Here is a 23,538-nt window from a genome sequence, read left to right as displayed (position 1 = left end):
TCTTTCTTTTCTCAGTGCATGAAACTCAACAATCCTTTCCTCTCATCGTCTCCAGATACAATCTGCATTCAGCCCGTTTATAAACTTCCTAAGGATCTTTGTGCAAAATAACAATTGTGCAGTTCACAGTGCTTCTGGCTGCCGCTAGCGTCTGTGCATATAGACACATAGCAAAGCATCGGTACGTCTCCTCAGGTCTTTGTATCGAGTCTCCTCTCCACCGACTTGAGCAGCAGCTCGGCGTACTGCTCCAGCAGGGCCAGGGCCTTCCCTCCTTCATCTCGGACCTCCTGGTCTACCTGGGGCCCGTCACACTGCGAGGTGGGCTGAGGCAGAGAGTCCAGCTCAGCCTTGACAGTCAGGAGGGTTTGGGACAGGATGCTCCTCATCTCTTGTTGATCTTCGCTGGGTTGTTGGCCCGACTGCAGCACCTGGTTTATATGAATGTTTAAGTTAGACAGGGAGAGCGACACACAGGCAGTCTGTCAGTGTCTTTTCCTAGTTTGGTCTGTTCTGGTCCTTTTTTTAGCTTAAAAACAAAACAACAAAGGACAATCTTTCTGTCAGTCATCTAACCCATGAATAGATTTATTGTTTCAGCTCTATAAAAAGTGGAAAAAGGTGTGAAAATACGAGTTTATTTGTACAGATTTCAGCAAAGGCCTTTTAAATTAACTGAGACCAATATATTTCCCATTAAGGGGCGTCTCTACCGTCTTTCACACACACATGCAGACACACACTCACTGACCGTAGTGTAGAGCATGACGGTTTTCCTCAGACTGTTGTGCAGCTCACTAACAGCCTGCCTACAAGTTTCCAAGGTGATGGAGTGATCTGCAGAGAGAGAGAAGGACTCTTTCAAGTACAGCACAGCATGCGGGAAAAACCAGAGTCACACAGAAACTGTACAGTTATCGAGCGACGCGCAGTGAATGTGCAGCAAAAGGTCGAAGAGCATCGAGAGAGAAACAGGAATAAACTTGGTGGCGGAAAAGTAACAACACATGAGGAGGACGCAGAGAGAGAAACTGTGAGAGTGAGAAAAATGATTTCACAGTTTATATCCTCCGGCAAAACACAGTTGTAGGTACAAGTGTGGACTGGGTATCACTTAACGGCATTTATGGCTTCTGTGTTTTTCAAATTGAAATGAAATGAAGTCTGTTGCCGTTGCGAGGCGGTTATCATCCGCAGAGCAGCAGGCGCAGAGGCATGAAGAACAAGTTATTTCAAGAGTCATCTCAGCGTTTTAACTCAGACACTTTGTTTACTCAGCGAGCGAGCAGAAAACAATCTGCGACGGCACTTCAGCTAACTGAGGCTCTCTGTATCAGAGCACGCCGACAAATCATACATTATTTCATTATACATGTGTAAATACACACTGATTATATAAAGAGCTGTGACATTCGCTTCTCAGAGGATAAAACCAACTCCTCGTGTCATCCATGTCATGTCAAATTCATCAGCAGGACGTCAGATATCGATGTTTTGTCACATCGCTCGGCGTCTCGAACAGACGCAGAATGTAACCTTTAACTCTTCAACAGTCACTGTTACAGCTCTAGTGTTGTGGGTGTGTTTGTGTTTTTGTGCTGTGTGTCGCCCTCCTTCTCCCCCTCCCCCTCTCCCGTGTGTGGAGGTCCACACCGGATCCTACTCGCCCCTTAGGCCCGGTGATATAAAGTAAACGAGCTACAGACTGCAAATCTTCCTCTGTGTGTTTTGTTTTGTAAATAAACTATTTCTCAGCCTGAACTAGTACCTCCTGTTTCTGTGCCCTCCTTTACACTTGGTTTCATTTTACTGTTACTCCCCTCATCCCCTGGCCCTACAGTCACACTAAGAAATACGTTTGCAGAAATGTCATTATCGGTCAAATTTTGTTCCTGGATCCACATTTAGTAACTTTTCAGGCGACTCATTTAGGAGTCGAGAGTAAAAAGTTCATTCTGGGCATGAACCAACAAGTTTCAGGCATCAATGAAATATTTTCGTTAACAACTAAAGTTGATTTTTGTTTTTTTAAATAAAACATAACAGGGAATAGAATATGTAACAATATTCATACATTTATCAACATCATTGTCTCACTATAACATAAATAACGAATGCTATAAATAACAAATGATTAAAAACTATATAAATGTTAATTAACAGTAAGTGTACGGGAGGAGAAACTGTTCTTGTCTTTAGGTCGAGGCACAAAAACTACTTGGTTACGTTCAGGAAAAGATCTCTGACGTCTCATATCGCCTCAGATGGGTTTACTTAGTTTAAAGCCGGGCTCCACCTCATACAGACGCAGAAGACGCCCTTCAGCACCCATAGGAGACATGACAACATGTGGGTATTTGGGAATAACCAGCCAGTTATTCTAGTATAATAGAAAACAGGCATGAATGTGTTCAGAGTCCTCTGCGATCTTTGGAGCATAATGTGCAAAGATGACATGGATGACATGGACAGGCTCTGTGCTTTGAGTAAATGTGAATGTGCTCAGCGAGTTTTATAGCACTTTAGATTTTGAAATGTCAAGTGGAGTTTCAAGCCTGTTGCATAAAAAATGTGTTTCAAGTTTTTGAGCAGCGGAGAATAAAGCCGGTTCAATCGTGTTTTCATCACAGAAATACTTCAAAAATAATATTTTATCTCCCTCCGCTTTTTACTTCAGCCGTTTTACTTCAACGAAATGATCCCAAAATTCACCAGAAGAGCAGAATTCAAAACGTCCTCTCGACTGTGGACTCGTATAAAACGCAGTAATGACAGCAGGAGGACGCGGAGACGGACACGGGGAACATGAGACGGACAAGCAGACTGACAGACTGGCCAGACGGCGGAGGGAGAGGAGTGTGAAGAGATGCAGCGAGGAAGAGGAGGAGCTGGAGAGACCGACAGGTTAATACAAGAGTAGCTTGGAGGACAGACCTGGCTGCGGGTCAGCGCTCGGTGTGTCCGCCTGTTCGGGCACCAGAGGGCACTCTTTGGCTGCAGCCACCTGTCCTGGCTCCTTGGCACTGGGAGGAAACGTCAGAAAATGTGTGTCAGTCCAACTTTTTAACAATCACATCGACGGAATGAGAAGAGAAACGTGTTTAGAAACGTTGTACCTCTCCGACACTGAGCCTCTCTTCTGCTTAATTGGTAGTGAAGTTGGCAAAGACGGATCCAGACTTAGAGACAGCTGCCTGACACGAGCTGAAGACAAACAGATCATCTCACAGTCACACACAGGAAATCTGCTTTTTAGTTTCTTACACATCTACAGTATGTGACTGGCTGTCTAACCTTGACTTCCTGGAGCAGGTGTAACGTCACATCCAGGGTCTGTGTTGGGAGTACAAGCCCTCGCCAAGCCCCCGGTCCAGCCCGTGCACGTCGCAGCCTCCAGACAGAGGCTGCGACGAGGGCTGAGAGGCTGTTTGGGGAGCGGGATGCGAGAGGGCGGGACGTTCTGGTTGAAGGTAGTGGGTGAAACTGCAGCTGTGGGATGGGGTTGAGGATCTGATAAGAGGGACGATGCCAATGAGGCAGCGGAGGGGAAGGCGGTGACGGGAGACGACGTGAGCAGGGGCGGCTCGAGCTCCCCGCATGACCTCCTGATCTTGGGGAAGGAGGGGGAGCTCGGCGGAGAGCGCATCTGGATGCCCTCTCCCAACGAGGAGGAGCGGCTGCTCTTGGCCATGGAGCTGGCCGTGGGGTTCATGTAGGAGTGCTGGGGCTTGAGTTTGGGGCTTTCCCAGGGCAGCGGGGACCGGGGAGACTGTGGGGAGCCGGGGGAGGGGGAGGAGAAGTGGAAGGACGGCCTGGTTGTGTCGTGATCCAGGAAGAGCTGCTGAGGTCTCTTGCACGACTCGCTTTGGTCACTAGAGGGCACAGGTGAGTGAGGAGCTGGAGAAAAGAAAGTAGAAGTGGAGGTTATTGTGACTTATTTTGAGAAAATAGAAGTAAAAGTCATTATGTTTGGTCATTTTTTTGTAAATGAGCTTGATAACTTTCAGAATTACATCATAAAAGTGAATTATTGTCAATTCCAGATGTTTATTTTAGAAAAGATCCATGGAAATGATGTTTAAACGCACTCTTGAGGCACTTTAACTGCCTCACAGGACACCTAAAGGAGCTCATTAAATACTCTGACCTAATTTAGCAGAAATGGCAGCAAATATATAGAAATAAATCCACAAGAAGATGCTGGAAACGTACAGTCTGAGGACAGGTTCTGGGCTGAGTATGTCCTGTGTAAAGGTGTCCCTCTGTCCATCAGCATTGGAGCTTTGGATGGAGGGTTGGACAGCCTCCACAGGTGGGACCCTGAAGTCTTCTTCCTCAGCGGTCTGTGAGTAGGAGTCCCGTCGTTCTCTGGAGCGTCAGCCCTGCTGAGAGGCAACACGGCAGCTCTGAGATCAGTCGGTCACAATAACGGCAAAAAGAACAAGCCGAAGCAAACATCAGCCGTGTTAGTCTCATTTTCTTTTGTTGTCTGTGCCACATTTAGGCCACACTGTAGGATACTGGTTGAATCTATTTGCATGTGCATAATTACTGTAGCTGAGAGTTCAGTTTCTGCCTGCTTTTGTTTACCTCTATCTATTATTAATGTGTAAGTAACAGAGTTAAAATGTTGCAGCCTTGTGTGACTTCAGGAGCGTCCCCGCTTGTATGTATGTGTTATAATGCATTCTCTCCATGTGGTCCTATTAATGTTTTATCATCAGTTATGTCTGAGTACCTTTTGTGCTTTTTGGACATTTTGCATTTATGATTCATTAATAAATTTTGTTCACTGATCTAAAAACACACCACACGCAGCTCGTAGTCTGCGTTGTCGTCTTACCTCGGCCCCTCGCTCCTGTCGGGGGACACGGGGGTCTTGTCTTCGGCGCTATCTTCCATCATGGGCCGCACTTTTGACACCGGGGGCTTCGGAGAGAGGCTGCCTTGATCCTTTCCGTGCACTTTGGCGAACAAAGGGAAGCTCCTACGCAGAGAGAAGGCATTATGAATACATACAGTACACAGTCTCTACTTAATGGGATCGTTTGTTGCTTTCTTGCACAGTGAGATGAAAAGATTGTCTCATGTCTAGACGCTAAATAAAAAGCGATAAAAAGATAAAGACAGCAGCTAGCAACTAGCTATAGTCCAGCTCAGCAAACCAGAACATGTTGTTTTGTACAGATTAAACAAACAAGATATAAAATGCTAATCAGTTAGCTTTAGAGGTGCAGGAAGGCTGATATTATTACCACTGTATGCTGAGCTTACAGTGACAATAAAGGCATTCTGGTTCTGATTCTGAAGTATTGTACTTAGGCACAATTTTGTGGTATTTTACTTCAGTATTTCCATTTTCTGCTACTTTATACTTCCACTCATGACATTTTGGAGTCAGATATTGTACTTTAATTCCACTACACTAGTAGTCAGAGCCAAAGTAATGTATTTTTAAATTAACGTATTTTACGGGCAATCGGATGAGAAAAAAACGATTCTGATGAAATCACACGTTGTTTTACAGATAAATGTCTCACTGCATTCATGGGCAACACAAAAAACAATCGTCCTACACTAATAAAACAACCCAAACACAGCTAACAATGTCGTTTTTACACTGACAGCTTGGCGAGATCAGGGTGCTACACAGATGGTTTAGCAGAGCAGTGTGCGTGAGTCCACACGGGTTTGTAATTATAGCTGCGAGTCCGGACTGGTCAACAGTACCTGTTATTATGTCCGCTGGCCAGGAAGCGTGAAGACATACTGAGCCTGGGGACTCTGCTCTGCTCAGCTGTGGACGGACATCGAGCGTGAGAGAAAAAAAATGAATTGAATGAAAATAGAGACGGTGGCAGAGAGAGATGAACAACAGGCAGTGACACGGAGACAAACAGAAACTGAAAGAGAAACTGAAAGCCTGATCGATATTGTGCCTGCTTCAGTTAAAGGGACAGATGAACATTTGGGGGGTATTTAAAATGTCGAACTATTCCTTTAAAGTTGTGAGTATGTGAGCGTCTGGCCTCTCCTACCCGAGCTGCAGCTCTCTGCCAGCGTCTCAAAGGTCTGCTTGAGGAAACCTTCTTGACTGCGGTCAGCGGCGCCGGTCACCGTCCTCAGAGCCTCGTCCATACTCGTCACTTGGGCCACCTGCCCCTCTTCCTCCCTCTCTTCCTCCTCCTCATCAGAGCTGTCCTGGCCGAGGGAATCCACATCTGCAGAATCTGAGGAGGAAACAGGAGCAGCTGAGAACAAGAAAAGAAAAGAAAATGCTTTCCAAACCCTCCTTGACCTTGGTACATCGAGTGCATACGGCAGGTAGGTATCAGATAATCCTTAACAAATGACCAGCTACAACACGGAGGCTTATGTGGTGGTTTTATCTGACGTATTCCTATCAGGTCTGAAACTAAAAAAAATCCCAGCCCCCGTGTGCTCAAATCCCTCTCGGCGGGTATCGGCTTTACTGTATGTTGCAGAAGATATCTTGGCTTTCGTTTACATTCTGGCTTTCGGTTTTAAATCCAGCACTTGACACACTTTGAGAAGACGTTCATGACTTGAAACAGAAACGTAGACGGATAAAAAAAATACTGAAATATAGCGTGTCGGCGCGTCTCTGATATCCATTCAAAATTCCCTCGGCTTTAGTCTGTTTTATTAAAGCTCACTCTGCTGTGGCATCACCTGCAGCAAGAAACACCTTGACTGAAAACCACCAACGCTGATTTTAACAGCCTGAAGGAGACATATTATGTGTGTTATCAGGTTCATAACTTTATGGGTTACTACTGGAATAGGTTTACATGCTGCAGTGCTCAGAAAACACATCAGTTATCTCATAGTGTCCACTGCTGCAGCTCTGTCTGCATCACCCCCGTCTCTGTGAGGCCTCCCTCCTGAATAAACACTCGCTCACTGCTAACAACAACAGAGCAGCTGTGCTAAATCAATTCTTACGAGCCAAACTAGCTGCCAGACATAAATTATGCAAAATGTGTGACTCTGTGACGTAGTGTGATGTCACGAAGTTACAGAATTAAAGGCGGGACTACTGACGAGGCGTTTCAGGAGCAGTGTTTTCTGTGGGAGAGAGGAGCGTCTGTTGGTTACTGACTTTAAGGGCTAATCTTTTGTTTTCATGAAGCAAAAGTTGGTCTCTTTTATTTTTGGTGTAAGACCTCACCATCCAGGACACGGTCCGGGCTGGACTCCCTGCTGTCGTAGCCCAGAGAGCAGGCGCTGTCCGGGCTGCGGCTCTGCTGGCTCTCACTGCGGATCCCTCGCCCCTGCATCCTGCAGTGCTGCTCCTCCACCATGTAATCACTGACGTATGAAAACAAGAGAGCGGGGGGGGAAACAATGAGGAACAGAGGAGGAGGAAAAAAAAACATTACACCAAGAATAGAAAAAGCACTTTCGTTCTCTCTCAGTGTCATCGTGATCGCTCGAGTGAAAACACGAGAGTACTGAGTGAGGATCTACCTGCCCTGCGGACTCGTCTCGTCCTCGTGCTCCTCGGGGTACAGCACGGCTCCATCGGTCCCCCTCGTGCCCTTGGACGGGTGTGAGGACAGCCAGGACAACCGATGCCTCTTGGCTCTCTCCTCCAACTGCAGCTGCAGAAAATGATACATGACATGGCAGTGCAGTCACACACACAGACGGACAGCTCGCTCTTTGTCTCTCGTTAACATTAGGAGCCATGCGTACCACGGGCTCCTGGAGGCTGGACGTGCTCTGAGGGGGGCAGTTGGGGTTCTTCTTGGGGGCAAAGGTCTCCAGCTGCCTCAGGTCCATCATGGATTTGACCATCACCTCCAGAGAGCCCATGCGATGAGACCAGCGCCTACGAGGGCGCCTGGAGGAGTCGGGAGTGACCTGGCCGACGCCTCCATGCTAGAAAAAGGAGGTACGGGAAATGTTGCCTCAGTGAACAACGATTTTTATGAATAAAAAAATCATACAGCAGATCAGGAAATTAAAGTTGACGTGCACTAAACGAGACGAGCACATCTCAGACGAGGCCGTGTGATCTAGATTTTTAGTACTCCCACTATTTCAGGATGGATTTCACATTCGCTTTTTATCACTTTTAAGACTCAGCAGGAGGGAATTTCCCCCTCTGGTACATCACAGAGGATTTAATCTCATGTGTGGTAGAGTGAAGCCAGAGATCCTTAAGCCACTTCAGTCCTTCTGAAGTACTGACAGAAATCTTAAAGAGGTGGTGGTGAGGCATTAGCTCAGCTGTTCATCAACCGTCCATTTCCACATACTCAAAGCATCGTGCTGGTTATTACGTGCTGTTAATAACTGTTAAGTATCTGACAGGGACTGAATTCAAGTTATTGTTGGAGTTTACTTCCCCTTAATGGGGCTCATAAAACATGTAGTGAAGACTTGGAAGGAATTTAATAAAAGGCATTCAGTGTATTTTTGGTGAAATGGAAGTTATCACTGTTTTAGTACGGACATTTCCCTGAAGCTCAGTATCAGCAAACCAACGAGCTTGTGTTGGATTACTGTTTATCTTTCAGTGTGTAAATTCATCTGCATCCCAGTGTTACACTCGACACTCTGGGCCTTCATGATTTATCTCATAAAGTAGTCGAATAGTTGATTAAGCCCAGGAGATTTATCGTATTCTTCTCATTCAATAATTATTATCAATTTTTGCGTCTCAAATACAACCATTAAAGGGTTAATTAACTGAGGTAGGCAGGTTCAACACAGAGCCATTAAGTGAAGAGAGTTGTGTCATCTCTGTTTATTCCAATGGACACATTAATAAATAATAGGGTATTTTCCGATAAAGGCTTTATAATGAAGAATTTAATCGATACATGCCAATATTACAGGATGTTAAGATGACGATTTAACGATTGTTGAAATTATACTCCAAACAAATAAGGTGCAGCTTATTACCAGAGTAACTGTTTACTGTTACTAACTGATGCTGCCTTTTTCACTAGCTAGCTCAGTTAGCTGTGCAGCTAACGGTGCAAACTGGGAGCTTTGCAGTAGATATCACTGCAACACAATACAGACATCATAATGTCAAAACTGTTGTTTCTTTACATCCTATTAACAGTTAATTTTTGAATGTTTTCAACTAAAATTCTCACACATTGCACCTTTAATACTGAAAAGCAGAGCGCTACTCTTAAATATGTTTCCGGCCCGGTTTATTTCAATGGGAATAGCAAGATGCAAAACTGACGACCTGGTTTTCATGATGAAAATGAATGAAAATAGTCTTCACATGCTTTTAAAAGCATTTCTAATGTTTATATTTTTTCTCTGAAGCGGAGTGTGAGCAGGTAAAGCTAATGGACGGATCGTTTAAAGTCTGAATAATATAACCACCAACCTTCGTCAGCTCCTCCCAGTCCTGCCCTTCATCTGAGCCACCTGTTGTATGAAAGAGCACAATAATCAGAAGCTTCAGAAAAATAATGAAATAATACTCGTTTGATCTCCAGGTTGTGTTTATCACAAGCTGCCCTCCACAGAGAGATAAAGGTCAGGATTACTACAGATGGCAGATACTCTCCACACAGCTGGTTACACCCTGATGGACGACATGTAGTCACTACTGATGTGTGTTTGTGTTCTCATTCAGCTCATGATGAGACAGTACCTGTGTCCTCCTCTCCGTGGCTGCTGTCAGAGGAGGTGTTGGTTGCAATGTCTTCTGGGTCGTTGGTGTCGTCGTTCTCCGCTCCGTCCTCCTCCTCGGGCTCACGGTCACTGTCGGAGGATAAACCACCCAGAGTGGGGGCACTACGTATCTCTCGCCTGGAGAAACACGGCCAGACAAAATGATGAGCGTTCTGCCAGTCTGTATACGTGAAACTGGGACTTTATCATCAGTATGGTCTGAAGGTGAAGCTGAAGGTGGTGTGTGTGGTTTCACCTGAGACTGGAGGTCTTGCAGGGCGGTGCGTTTGGGTTTTGTCGGAGCTGGCAGAGCCTCGCTCTCATGCTGATTGTCAGCTCCGGAGCCAGTCGCCACACAAAGATACAGCTGTGAGATAAAAAGCATTCAGACATTAAAAATTCAACGTTTCATTTCAGCTTGACTATCGAGGAAACTGTCTGCAAACACATTTCCCAGCTCATTTCCTCCGGCAGCGAGAGGCTGGAGATGATTTTAATTTTGGGTGGTGCTCCAGCAGTCTCTGGTTTTCTACAGTCGCTTCATTCTGTTCCTATGTTGATATCTCATTGTTGTAAGAACTAGTGCTTGTAATTTATTAAGAAATACTGAATTTTAATAGTATAAGTGCTGTGATTTCCTCGAGGGCATCTTTCTCACCTGTCCCCGGACACAGAAATCAGATGCTTGCAGTCGTTGGTGAACTTGATCCCAGTGACGATCTCTGCAAAACAAAAGATACGAACAGTAATTCTCTCACAGCTCAGCTTGACAACATGAAATATACGACGGTGCATGTGAGGTGTTCTGATACCTGAGTGTCCGAACATAGTGGCGACGCACTCCCCAGTGTAGAAGTCAAAGATGCTGATGTTTTTGTCGGAGCAGCTGGTGGCCACGTACTGACCCGACGGATCGAGCTGAACCTACAGGGACAAAAAAGGGAATAACAGTCAACACGCTGAATACATACTGCAGGTGAGGACAGGTGTGGAGGAGGACGTTACCCTGAGCAGACTGCCATCCTCACTCAGGGATCCCTTGTAGAGTTTCTTCTGTTTGCCGCTGCTGATGTTGAAAATCCTGGAGTCAGAAGAAAAAAAAAAAAAAAAATCCTCAAAATATCTTCTACAATGACTCATCGACCTTTCAGAAACACCTTCCCACGCGCTCACCTGATGCAGCGGTCCTGACAGCCCACAGCGGCATACTTGCACGTGGGGTCCACACCCATGTCGTACAGAGTGGTCTTGCTCACCATGTGGTGGGAACGCCTGAACTCTGTTCCTCTTTCACTCTGCAAAACAAAACAAACACTTATGTATTTATTTATTTAAAAGGATCCCAATTATCTGAATGCACCGGGTGCCAACTAAAGCCAGAACATCTTATTCACAACACACATCAGAACATTTGTGTTACGTCGTGTTGATCACATGTGCTCACAAACTATGTTTACCTCAAGTGAAGGTCATTAACTTCTGGTATACGTTTATTTCTAACTGTTTTTACCCAGTGACAGGGAGAATTAGTCTCAGGATAATCTGTCACCCAGGAACAAGAACAAGACGCTATACACGACCAAAACAAGACCGCGGATCAGCTGTTGAGCTAAGTAAAGCATTCCTTTAACGGTAGTTTAATAAGGATTTGATGTATAGAGGGGGCAGTCAGTATCAGCACACACACAGAGTTGATATGCTTAAAACAGCATGAGAGAAACAACATGAAGTATGTTTGGCAGACTGAACAAAGACCCAATTTGAGTTAAAGTTATGTCATTTTTGAAGTTAGATCCTCAGAAATTCTGTATCTGAGCATCCAATCATGCACGCACAGACTCAGAAAAGCGAAGAGGACGCTCATTTAGCTCAGGCCTGTCACAACAAGTTTCCACAGTGGATACTCTGGTTATAAGTCTGGACACTGAGGAGTTTAACTGAGCACTAACAAGCCATTGTTTATTGTGCGAGTCAACGCAGTGGCCCGAATCGTGTCTTAAGTTTAACAAGAATGCTGAAACTTATGCAACTCTGACCCGACAGAAAAACTGTCCCAGTAACCCAGAAGCACAATCCAGAGGAAAAAGGCTGCAATAGGACGTCTCCTTTATCGCATTTAGTTATACAACTCGCAGTCCAAATGCTCCTTTTGTGGTACACGCTGTAGAGCTGTATGAACAAACGGGAGCTAAACAGATTGTGTAGCTGTTGTGTTGCACAATGAGGCCTGAATATGAAGCATCAATGGAGAATTTGAGTCGAATGCAATGAAGCAGGAAACAGTGCTGAACACAGATTAGCTCCTCATTGTGTCTTTTATGGCCAGAAAGAATTAATAGTGATTTTATTTTTACAAATTATTATTTTTAGTGGAAGTAATTCTGTGGCATAATCAGAGTGTTTCTCTGTACCAACATGTTAATATGATATTATATAATAGTTGACTTTTTGGGTTTAATTATTGCTTGTCGAGAGTTAAATGAAAAGCTAAATACAGTTCTAATGTCTGTATGATAAATATGTCTGGAGCTAGCGAGCCATTAGCTTAGCTTAGCACAAAGTCTGGATACGGGGCAACAGCCAGCCTGGTTCTGTCCAACGGGAACAAAAACCGCCAACCGTCGCCTCAAAAACACAAGCAGGCTAGCTGTTTCCAATTTGTGTGCTAAGCTAAGCTAACTGCGTGCTGAGTTGTATTCAGCTTTTCTTTCTTTTTTTTCTTTTTTTAATCAAACTCTCAACAAGAAAGTGATTGACTGCATTTCCCAGCAGGCAGTTAGTTTAATTTAGCACAAAGACTGGAAACGGAGAACAGCTAGCCTAGCTTAACTGTTTTAACTCTGGTTTTTGTAAATAATAAACAAGATTTAGGCGCCAATAAGTGAGTTTTAGAGGTGCTAGTTTGCAGATTTTGATACCTTTGGACATTGTCAGGCTAGCTTTTTCCCTCTGTTTCCAGTCTTTGCGTCAAGCTAAGCTACGCTAAGCTAAAGACATATTTCCCCTACAGACATGAGAGTCACATTGAGCTCTCTACAAGAAAGTGATTGAGTGCATTTCCCAGCAGGAAAACAGCTGGAAACTGGGGAAACAGCTAACCTGGCTAGCTCGTTCTGACACAAACTGTAAGGATTCACGCTCGGTGACGGCTGAATCTTGCTCAGACGTGTCTTACCTTGTGTGCAGTGCGGAAATAGATGCTCTTGTCTGCCCCACAGCTGATCATCCTCACCTGGTTGTCATTAGCTGAAGAAAGATGAATTAAATTATGACTTTTTCAACTTTAAAATACATCCTACCTTAATAAAACATGTAGGAAATGCAAAAACTGTGATAGACCTGGTCTGTCAGCTACGACTAGTATTTTCAAAAGGGTTAACAATCCCAGTGTCGACTAAATTACTAAATTAAATACTAAATCAAGGACGAGAAAAGGCTTCGCTCACAACAAACAAAGCTCCACCTGACTACACATGTACAGTTGTCATCTTATATTTAAACAAGCAGCGCTGCGAGCGAAATAAAAGAGGCACTTTGTGTGGGACTGGATGATAGTGAGATGAAAGTGAGGATTAAGAACAGATTAGCTGTCAGATGTTGACAATCTCTCGAGTGGCTCACCAGCAAAGCGGACGGCTGTTATGGATGAAGAGTGCTCGTCGAGTGTCTGCACCAGACCGTAGTCGTCCTCGGCATCCAGGACGTGGATCAGACGGTCTCTGCTCGCTGTGGCCAGCAGCTTAAGACCTGACAGCGATAAGACGACTTAATCACGTGTCGATATAAACAACCGATGCACAAACACAGTAAAACACTCACACACTCACCAGTTTCTGGTTTACTGTACTCAAGACAGAGGATCTCGGCATCGTGGGCCTCCACTTTGAGGATCTCCTCCATGCTGCTGAGGTCATGAATCCTGCAGGATAACATTCACATTTAGGAATGGAGAACGTCTCAGTTAGTCACCACTCTCACTGTAAGCCTTTCTCGTCCTACCTCAGCATCCCGTTGCGATCTCCAGACGCCAGGTGTTTGCCGTCCGGACTCACGCAGATGGTCCTGATGCCCGTCCTGCTCTCTGCTGTCTGTCCGTCTCCGGCTTTGTCCGCGTTCGCATTCGTCATACTTTCTGGATCCAGCAAGGTGCTCGTGTTTCCGTCTATGTAGATTACATTCAGGAGATCCTGCACAGCGACGACAGATAGAGAAATTTGTACTCGTGTTTCGTTTTGACGGAAGACGTGTGGCGTCTAAAAGCGAAACTTACGCTGCTGAGGATGTTCCGAGAGTGCGTCCAATCGTCCGTGCGCCACAGTCTGATGGTGTTGTCAGCCGAGCAGCTGAGGAACGCTCCCGATGACAGACCAGCACCCAGTTCCCCAGGAACATCTGGGAACATCTGTGGAAGAAGTAGAAGGGGAGGTTATTTCTGACAGCACGGTGGTATTGATTAACCCCCCAGTGAAGCCTTAGTCGATGCCCGTCATTGATCCAGACGTGGCTGGTTTGAAACTCGAGGTGTGTATCATCCATCCTGCCTACCTCCAAGTCCCCGACGCAGGCGGCATGGAAGAGGGCGGAGTGCACCTTCCCCACCCTGTTGACGTCTCTCACGTCCCACACATACAGACTGTGGTCGTTGTATACGCAGCCGAGCCAGCGGCTGACCGGGTCGTAGGTAACGGCGATGGCGTCCGGGAACCGGGCCTCCGCTTTGGTGCAAAACAGGTGGCTGATGGGAAAGAGATGGAGACATGTTTTTTAAAGATGTTCATGAACACAGTATAAAAAAGATCAAACATGGATAATATGAAACATTTAAACTATGATTATTATGATTATTAAGCTGATTATGGTTATTCCCCCTCCCATGAAACCAGCTATTGACTTCCTCTGAGTGATTTCCACTGTGAGATGTTGCCACTTGAGACAGGACACGCTATAAATAGAGAGCATTTGATCCCGGGGTGGATCCCTGCCAGGGAAAGGCCGTGTTTCTGCTGAGCTCTTCCTCACCTGGCCTCGGTGACGGCCGAGACGTCAGAGCCGAGGGCGTGCGGCCGCGGCAGCGTGCAGACGAAGTGCAGGTCGACGGGGCTGAAGGCTCGCACGGTGCCATCGGCGCAACCACAGAAGATCAGATCCTCAGACAGAGACAGAGAATGGGCCACGCCCGTCTGCAAAGGCAGGACACAACAGGCACATCAGCTCGCTGTAAACACACGGGCGAGCGATTTCCCTGCCAGTAAAACAAATTATAATTGAGAGGGTGAGTCCGCAGCAGTCCTGATAAAGATTACAGAAGGTTGCGGTGGAGCAGAAATGCGTCCTTATTGGAGCACATCCAGACACATCCTGTACTTGTCCTCGTCCCTGTTGCTAATCCCTCTCTGATCCTCTGGCAGAGGGCAGGAGCAGGACTCACACACCTTCCTCCTTACCTCCTGATTGAACACCACAGCTGGACACTGAGCGTCGACACTATCGGTTACACACAGCTTGTTGTCGTCTCAAAATCACTGCACAGGTATGAGAGCGGTAGCGATGAACACACACACACACGACAACTGGATAACTTCACGTTGGTTACTCACCGGTAGGTCCACCCACTTGTCCAGCATCCTCTTGCTGTTAAACTCACACAGCAGGCCGGAGGACGTGATGCAGAAGGTGGAGTCGGACGTGGAGCCTCGTCCGCAGGCCACATCGCTGAAGAAGTTGTTCTTCAGCTCTCCCAGCAGCCCCGAGCGGCCCAGCAGAGGGACGGGAGCGCTGGCCTGAATACCACAGAGGGGTGAGGGGTCGGTGGTGAAGCTCAGACTCTAGCAGAGTACTGGATTCATGTACTAATGTCTATGTTGTTACATCCTCATGAAGAGAAGGTTGCAGCTTGTATATGTTAAAAAAACATTATTATTATCATGCAATACCTTGCTGGCCTTGCAGTGGTCCAGATACCAGAACTTGACGTGTCTGTTCCCCACGGTTACAAAGTAGGAGCTGTCCTCAGAGAAAGACACACCCGTCACCTTACTGGACACCTTGTTGGTCGCCACGACTACGTCTTTCTGCAAGACAACAACAAAACAATACGTGCAACAATCACATCCCTCTGTGAGCTTCAGCACATTTGATTTGCTCGGGGTTTGGGTCGGGTTCAGTCACTCGACATGGTGCTTTCAGGTTCTTTTATTGAAAATATGATGTAAAAATAGGATAAAGTGACATCATGTTTTTAAGTTATTTTAGTGTAAAAAGATATGAAAATAAATGATGATGGACCTGCTGTCTGTGTTGGGGCGATGCGGACCTTGAACACCACACAGAGGCTATTTTTTACTTTCCAGGCGGCAAAAATTCATCAGAAAAACCAGCTGAACCAAAATTAAGCTCGACTAAATGTCTATTTGTCTTTTATTATCATGTATCATATCATGTTTGTCTGGTTCGGCCCATGAAAGTGTTCAGCCACACTTAGTCGACAGATTTTGGTCACCCTTGAGCCCTGTTAAATACTTTTTTTGGCTAAACTCTTTGCTGTAGCGGCTCAGCTGAGAGTGTAAGCATGCACCCCGTCTGAAGGTGATTGTGATCGCGTACCTTCCAGGCCCAGACGTTGACCAGCATGTCGTGTTGGTTTCCCACGCTGACGATGTATTTGCTGTTGGGGGAGAACGCCACGCAGGAGATGCCGTATTTGTGCGACTGGAGCTCGGCCACTTGTCTTCGCTCTGCCACGTCCCACAGCCGCACCGCTGGAAGGTGACCGCTCTGGTGGAAAGAAAGCAGAGTTCATTGAGATGAAACAGCTCATTGTTATTAAAGAAAGGCCTCGGTTTGATGTTTAAGTGCGAAGTCCACCAGAACAGGCAGCACACAGCACAGCAGTCCAGTCTACCCAGTACTCTCAGAGATAATCCTCTCCGTCCTCTGCCCTCTGCTCACCGAGGACAGTAACTTGTCCCTCGACGGGCATTACTCTCTGTCAGGGATCAAAAGGTCAGCGGGCTATTTGTGCAGACTCTTATTCTAATAATGCAGAACGACCTTTCAAAGGTCAGAGTTAGTAGGTGAGAGGAGAGGCGGCCTGACAATGGATGACATTCAACAACTGACTGAGCTTCACACAAAGGAGGACAGAAAGACAAATAAAAAAGACATTCATGTCCTCTTCTAGCCTGTACTTGATGTTAATTAGCGACTGTGTGGTAATGTGTGTGTGTGAGGGACGTTTCTAATCAGATTACTCACTCCGGAGTATCTTAAACTCTCCTCCTCTGACAGAGCTACGATAAGTCTGGTTGCTTAGAAGACCGGCCTGTAAACATTCAGTGATTTATTATAAAAATCAGCTCTGTTAGCTATAAAATTTGGCATTTGGTTCCCTTTCAGTGGCAGCGGGACGGGACAGCCTCCCCTCGTGGTATTTGGTCGTGTGAACTTTGCTCTCTGCCGTCATGGCAACTACTGAGTGCTCATCCACTTACACAGAGAAGTCTTTAATCGGCTTTGATCGGCCGGGGCCGATTAAGACGCCGCGTGTTGAGGCAAACACTGTAAGTACGACGTAAATGCAGATGCTTGACTGACGCGTTACAGCGGAAGAAGAGAGGGAACCCTGCTGGGATGTTCTCAATGAAACACGCTGAGTCGTTGAACTGGGATCAGCCGCGGCCTGCAACGATCCAGTCGGCTGAATACACTAACTCTACTGCAACGTTAACACGACGAAGGTAAAGAAACAAAATAAAGTCTGCAGATCAACAGTATGAAGGCTCACCTCTCCTGTGACCAGGTACTTGCCATCGGGGGAGAAAGACAGAGCTGTGATGGTCTTCCTGTGCACAGTGAGAAAAACAAACACTCATGTTTACGTAGCTTTGACAGTTTAAATGTGTAATAAGTAAGAATTTCAGTTTAAAAGTTAAAATTATCAACAGAATGTGAACAGGTAACAGTAATAATGTCATGTCAGATGCATCTATGTATTGTGTTGCAGAGATACTTTGTACCTACAACACCAACACTCCCCCAGTGCTCCCAGTCCGGGCAGGGTCAGCTTATACAACCACTAGCTGCACTGCTAACTGAGCTAATTAGCTTACGGCAGCTACAGTTAGCAGCAGTTAGCGGTTATTTGTTTGGAGCATCAGATCTTACGTACTGCACCTTTAGCGTCGTCCTGTTTAAATGTATCTGTGTTTAACTCACCTCGATGTGATGAGGTGGTGCTGTCTGTTCTTCTTGGGGTTCAGCAGGACAACGACACACCTGCACGAGGAAGAATATAATCAAATATAGCTCACATAATCATTTGAACTGGAACAGATCCGTTAACTCGGTTTGTTTAACTTGTTCTGAGGTAACAGTTTGGTGAAAGTGGAAGTGTTTTTGTGTCGTCAGGGTGTTTGCAAGAAATGCAAACACTTGTCTGACACATTTTCAGGTCAGCAAATAAATGAACTGATCTCTCTTTTCACTGTGCATACACAGCTTACAGATGCTTAGTGATTACACCATGACCTTATAGACTGTTATGTAACACAGGAATCCATCTAGCATTACTCTAATAGCAGCCCGTATGTACCGAAGCGAGCCAGAGTTTATTAATCTCTATTGATCCTTAATTAAAATTCATTCTCTGACCTGTTAAAGCATTTTTCAGAAGATTACAGCAAGAAAATCCAATAACACAGTACTCATTCATGCATTTATCCCTTTGGGCATTCGTTCAATAATATATTTATTAACTCTCAAGAGCGCTGGCTGAAGTTAATCAAAATTACAAACACTGCGACAAAAGTTGGGTCCAAGGTTGAACAACAATTAGAAGCATTTATAATAAAAAAAGTAGCACGAGACAATTTAGATTCATCGACACCGAACTGTGCGCGGCCAAGTGTCAGATGGATCAGTGAATAAAAACTGTTCGGGAAAAAGATTGATACCGCTCTCTTGTCTCGGAGCTAAACATGAAGGTACAGCCAGTTAGCTTAGCTAGCATTAGGACTGTAATCATGAGGAAACAGTTAGCCTCGCTCTGTCCAAAGGTAACAAAATATGTCTGACATTGTACAATTAACCAAACAAGATATACCTGGTTCATTTTTTAGCTTGAGAGGGTCCTGGTCGGTGTGTTGTAATTCATTTGAAGAGAGACCGCTAGCTGTTTCTCTTTGTTTACAACCTTTATGCTAAGCTAAGCTAATTGGCTTCTTGCAGTAGCTTCAAATTTACCATTTTACCAAGTGTGATTACCTAAATGTTGAGCTAACCTTTTAAAGGTGCAACATGAGAAGAAAAAAATAAGCTAAAAAAATCAACAATGTGAAAAAACAATAGTGTTGACATCTATGTTGAGTGTTGCAGAGACGTTTTCTGAAGTTAGCATGCTAACCAGCTAGGCCTGGCCCATCCAGTCTCATAATACTGCTCAAGAGGAGATCTTGACAGTAAAGCTCAGGCAGAGTCAGCTAATAGGACTGCTAGCTGCATGGCTAACTGAGCTCACTAGCTGACAGAAGCTACAACAATAAGCAGTTAGCAGATAATCTGGTTATATGCCGCCCTATATTTGCTTGGGGTATATTGCACCTTTAAGTACAACATTCACATAAAAAAATAAAACTAGAAAATAAACCCTCACTGACACTAAACCCCAGCGTTGTGTTTTGATCGGTGGTTATTTGAATGCTTCAAAGTAAAAGCACCGTCTCGCTTCATGAAGTGTTTACGTTTCACTGCCTTCGCTCTCCGATTCATTCACCTTTTATGAGACCGTGCTTTTTTTTTTCCATATTCAAATAATCCGGCCCTAACCCACATTGTTTCCTGCTGATAAAGCGTCACCTTCACTTCCTGTTTAAGCGCGACACAAAGACCAGTGATCCACCTGTTTGTGTGCTGCCTGTTCCTTCAGCTCGGTGCCAGGAAAAAGAAGAAGGCGCTCCTGGTACGACAGCTTGTGCAGATTTAAACTCAGACGGCAGGTGGATTGCCAGCCTGTGCACAATTTATAAAGCTTACTTAAAAATGACAGTCAGGCCTAGATACTCTGCCTGCACACACACAGGCGTACACACCTTGATGTAAACAGCCATTGACCTTCTTAGTATTAATACAGCTTTGTTAGAAGATTTGAGAACAGCACAAAAGAGGCTCAGTGTGCTCTTACAGTTTGAGCCCCTCGGGAGCCGGCGAGCTTGTTTTTTAAACTCTGCTTTCACCCTGGTGGCGCAGCAGCTCCGAGGCCCCCGAGCATCGCCGCCGTCGAAACTAAATCCTCAAAACCTGCAGCTCACGTGCATCCATTATTAAAAAAAATTCTGCACCGAGCAAGTCGACACAGCCAGCGTGCCACTGTTTGCACAGAGTTAATAATACTACACGACACTCTTTACATATCACTGGAGCAGTCAAGGGAAGTCCCCAGGTTGAAAAGAGGCTTTGTAGATGAGAAAGCCCACGAGCTCTACTCTGAGATGGTGCAGAGATAACACACACACACACACAGACATTTGCACACTAAGCATCCACGTGAGGTAGATATGATAAGGAAGCTGCGAGTGCATGCCGTGTTGATAAGTCAAAGGTCAGATGTGGAGATGAGGATGCAGGAATCTTTCTCTTCTTACCCTGCAGGATAGGCGACTAGTCCCGATCGGGGGTCGCAGGCCAGACCGCAGTTTCCTGAAGCAGTGATTCCCAACACCTTCTCCAAAGTCACCTGGAGGGGGGAGACACAAAGCAGCGTTTCATTTCTGAAGTGGAGTATAAATACCAAACTCCAAACCAGCCGTGATGTAACTAAGCAGCCTCGTCAGTGAATCAAAGACAGAAATAGACCGGTTTGGTTGCAACATGTGAAGACGGAGGCTAAGGGTCAGCTGATGTCTTCACTTTGTATCTACGTCTACTCAGATTCTCTGCGATTCATTAATGTGTCTTGCATTGATTTCATACGTCACATGGAAAGCTTGAATTATATTACGAGTGATATTATTACTGCATCTTTAGGTTAGATGTAGAGATGCAAAAATAAGATGCAAACGATCAGGTTCAATCTGGTAATCAAACAGAAGAAGCGACAGAAGGCGAGTCGTCTGTCTGTCTGTCTGTCTGTCTGTCTGTCTGTCTTGGGAATTATAAAGCAGCTAAGTGTCATTGATGAGTGGATGGTGTCCTACTATGACATATGAAATAACAGTTAATTCAACTTTAGTTTATAGTTAAAGGGGCACTGTGTAGTTTTGGAGAAGAAATTCAAACGAAGAATTGTAATATTTACAATATTAATGAGGTAAAAATACAAACTCAGACATATTTATTATTTCCAGGACTGAATAAACAAGCTGTTCTCAGAGGAAAATAAGGTCCCCAGAACACTGTTTGAAGCTAGAAAGGTGGCAGGGTCCGCCACAGTCCCAACAAAGTAAAATAAAACTGTGTTGTCCTTTAAGGTCAGTTTGTTTATTCAGTCATGGAAACAAAGAGAGTTTGTTTATTTAGTTTGTTTAGGCAGTAAAAAAAAAATCTTTCTCTTCTGATTAAAATTTCTTCTCCAAAACTACATACTGCTCCTTTAATCCACTGTTAACAAATAAAGAAACGCTCTATAAACTATTTATTAAGCAATAATAGATGAACTACACAGTATTTATTAACCATCTATAGAATATTATATCACATCAGTTGCATCTTTACAATAAACAACCGCTTAATAAATGTTTAATGAAGCATTTAATTGCAGAATTAACTAAAAATGTAACATTTACTGACGATGGTGATTATAATAAGATATTTGTTTTAAAAAAACAAGCTTTCTTAATGGTTAAAAAATCATTTCCTGTCCTTAATAAGTGAGTTATAAACCATTCATGAGCACACATTTGGGGGTTGCCAGGTTGTGAAAGCTCCTCTATCAGCTATAAATGACAGTTTGGGTCAGTGGTTCTGGAGTTACCTTGCTGCTGAGGTTCTCCCTCCGGTCCTTCTTGTGCCTGGTTGAAGGAGATCGCAGCAACTTCCTGATCCGACTTTTAATCGTGAATCCATCGCCGGGCATCTTGTCCGGAGACCCGCCGCTGACCGTCCGCAGAGAGACACGAGCCCGCCCGGCCGAGTGTGCGTGGAGAGAGGAGCGCGAGACTGAGCCTCCAACCACCGACACACCTCCACCTGCAGAGGTTCACACAGCCGGAGATCAGAGGTCCTGCTGCCGGGACATGCGGTGGACACACTGATCTCTTGAGTGGGTTAACTGTCCTCCTCCTCTGCTGTCTGTCTGTCCCTCCACCTCTGGACAGATGTCGTCTCGTCTCAGCAGCCCCCCGCGAGGAGAAATAGACTGCTGCTCAGCTGTTTGCCTGCGTGACGTCACGGGTCTAATCTCGACCTGTGTTGGTCTCCTGATTACATCAATCAGTGCTTTTGTTGCTCTAATTGATTTAATAGGATTAGAGAGAGAGAGAGAGAGAGAGAGAGAGACTCGCGGCTGAATGGCGGATGTTTGAGTGTCTCAGCCTTTTTTTTCTTTGGCTGCTGCTGATTGGCTGATAAAAGTTATCTGTGCATGTGTTGTTTTTATTTAAATGCATGTTTGCCCGAGCTGAAGACATTTTCAGTGATTTCTGAGCAGCTCATTGTCTCACTGATGTCTTATTTATCTCAACTAGCCTATAATGCAGTTTAGACTGCAGGTCGATGCTTAATTTATTGTTTTCTGACATTAAAAGTTACAAACAGGACATTTTTATGTTTTATGTTTGTTTTTGTTTTCTCTCAAAACTTCACCTGACTTTCCTGCATGTCGCAGGTAATCGAGTAATGAGTACGGCATTTTTATTTTGTGGTGATTTCATCCTTTAAAGAGGTCATATTATGTGAAATCCTGGTAGAATAGGTTTACATACTTCAATTTTCAAAAAATCACATTATTATAGCATCCCTTTTCACAACGTGTCCTGAACGCTCCGTTTTAGCTACAGAGTGAGACATCTCGCCTCTGTTCAATCTTTGTAAGAGTTGCACATGTGCATTACTTAGCGGGCAGGATGTAGCCAATCAGAGGCAGAGTAGGGCGGGTCATGCCGAGCAAGGTAGTGTGATCTAAAATAACGCTGCTACAGCAGTAGCAGCTGTATGTCTGCTGACTGACGGGAGTGTATATATTTTATAATAAATATAAATATATATTAAAGCCTGTTACATAGTGATGCACATAAGTTACGGAAGTAAAGGCTCGACTCCAAACCAGGCGTTTCAGGCAGCGCAGGACTGTTTTCTGTGGGAGAGAGTAACTCCCTCTGCCGTGGACTTTTTTCACTTTGCAGACCTTTAACATGCACAAAAATGCTCCATAACACAATAAAGCAAAGGCAAATAAACAAAAAGCACAATATGACCTCTTTAATGCCAGATATTGAATAGCAAGGCCAAAGGTTACAGGTATCAAACGTCTTTAAAATATAAAATAGTGGTTTGCAGAGCTGTAAATTAAAAATCTAACATATAAAATTTCCTCTCATGTTTTAGCACTTTAAGGAAAAGAGTCCATTAATGTTGTTTTGCTTTGAATCCCCTTTTTCTCTGTCACTCGTATCCACACGTGGGGAAATGTGAAAGTAATCTATTACTACGGACGCGTCTGCTGTAACTGCCGTCAGTTGGGACAGTTGACTGTTGCCATGATAACGCGGCTGCAGCCGACACTGATACGCTCTGTTGAGGTTAACTGAGCGAGTCGTCCACACGAGACGACCACGGCTGCAAGATTAATCCAAACAGAGGTGAAAATGCAACATGCGTAGGTCCAATATCCAAATCACACGAAGGTTTGCTGATTTTAGATGTTGTTTAGTACAGATC

At 44.9% G+C, this 23,538-nt stretch overlaps 1 protein-coding gene across 1 annotated transcript; it reads right to left on the bottom strand.

Moving 5' to 3' along the window:
* Window positions 1–191: 191 nt before the first annotated feature.
* LOC141018162 (mitogen-activated protein kinase-binding protein 1-like) lies at window positions 192–21,736 on the bottom strand. Its single transcript, XM_073493062.1, has 33 exons — window positions 21,635–21,736; window positions 20,307–20,398; window positions 17,884–17,943; window positions 17,453–17,510; window positions 16,273–16,443; window positions 15,603–15,740; window positions 15,267–15,449; window positions 14,689–14,849; window positions 14,215–14,404; window positions 13,940–14,071; window positions 13,669–13,856; window positions 13,497–13,588; window positions 13,291–13,416; window positions 12,845–12,915; window positions 10,843–10,964; window positions 10,675–10,750; window positions 10,482–10,593; window positions 10,328–10,391; window positions 9,926–10,036; window positions 9,650–9,807; window positions 9,380–9,420; window positions 7,722–7,905; window positions 7,492–7,648; window positions 7,193–7,332; window positions 6,039–6,230; window positions 5,731–5,797; window positions 4,871–4,987; window positions 4,213–4,385; window positions 3,301–3,897; window positions 3,117–3,204; window positions 2,935–3,023; window positions 752–837; window positions 192–431 (listed from the first exon to the last, which is right to left on the bottom strand). Exons 1-33 carry the CDS (start codon window positions 21,734–21,736, stop codon window positions 192–194), a joined length of 4,578 nt encoding a protein of 1,525 aa, XP_073349163.1.
* Between the last annotated feature and the right edge of the window lie 1,802 nt (window positions 21,737–23,538).

The sequence above is a fragment of the Pagrus major genome, chromosome 22 (assembly GCF_040436345.1).
Source record: "Pagrus major chromosome 22, Pma_NU_1.0".
Taxonomy (NCBI): domain Eukaryota; kingdom Metazoa; phylum Chordata; class Actinopteri; order Spariformes; family Sparidae; genus Pagrus; species Pagrus major.
This window is presented reverse-complemented; position numbering and strand designations above follow the sequence as displayed.

Bases quoted from the DNA above. Each gene is read 5' to 3' on its own strand.
- LOC141018162 (XM_073493062.1), bottom strand. From the start codon at position 21,736: ATGCCCGGCGATGGATTCACGATTAAAAGTCGGATCAGGAAGTTGCTG. The intron at 17,944-20,306 runs GTAAGAAGAGAA...TTCCTCGTGCAG, and splicing joins CTAGTCGCCTATCCTGCAGG to GTGTGTCGTTGTCCTGCTGA. The intron at 3,205-3,300 runs GTCAAGGTTAGA...GTTTGTCTTCAG, and splicing joins CGTTACACCTGCTCCAGGAA to CTCGTGTCAGGCAGCTGTCT.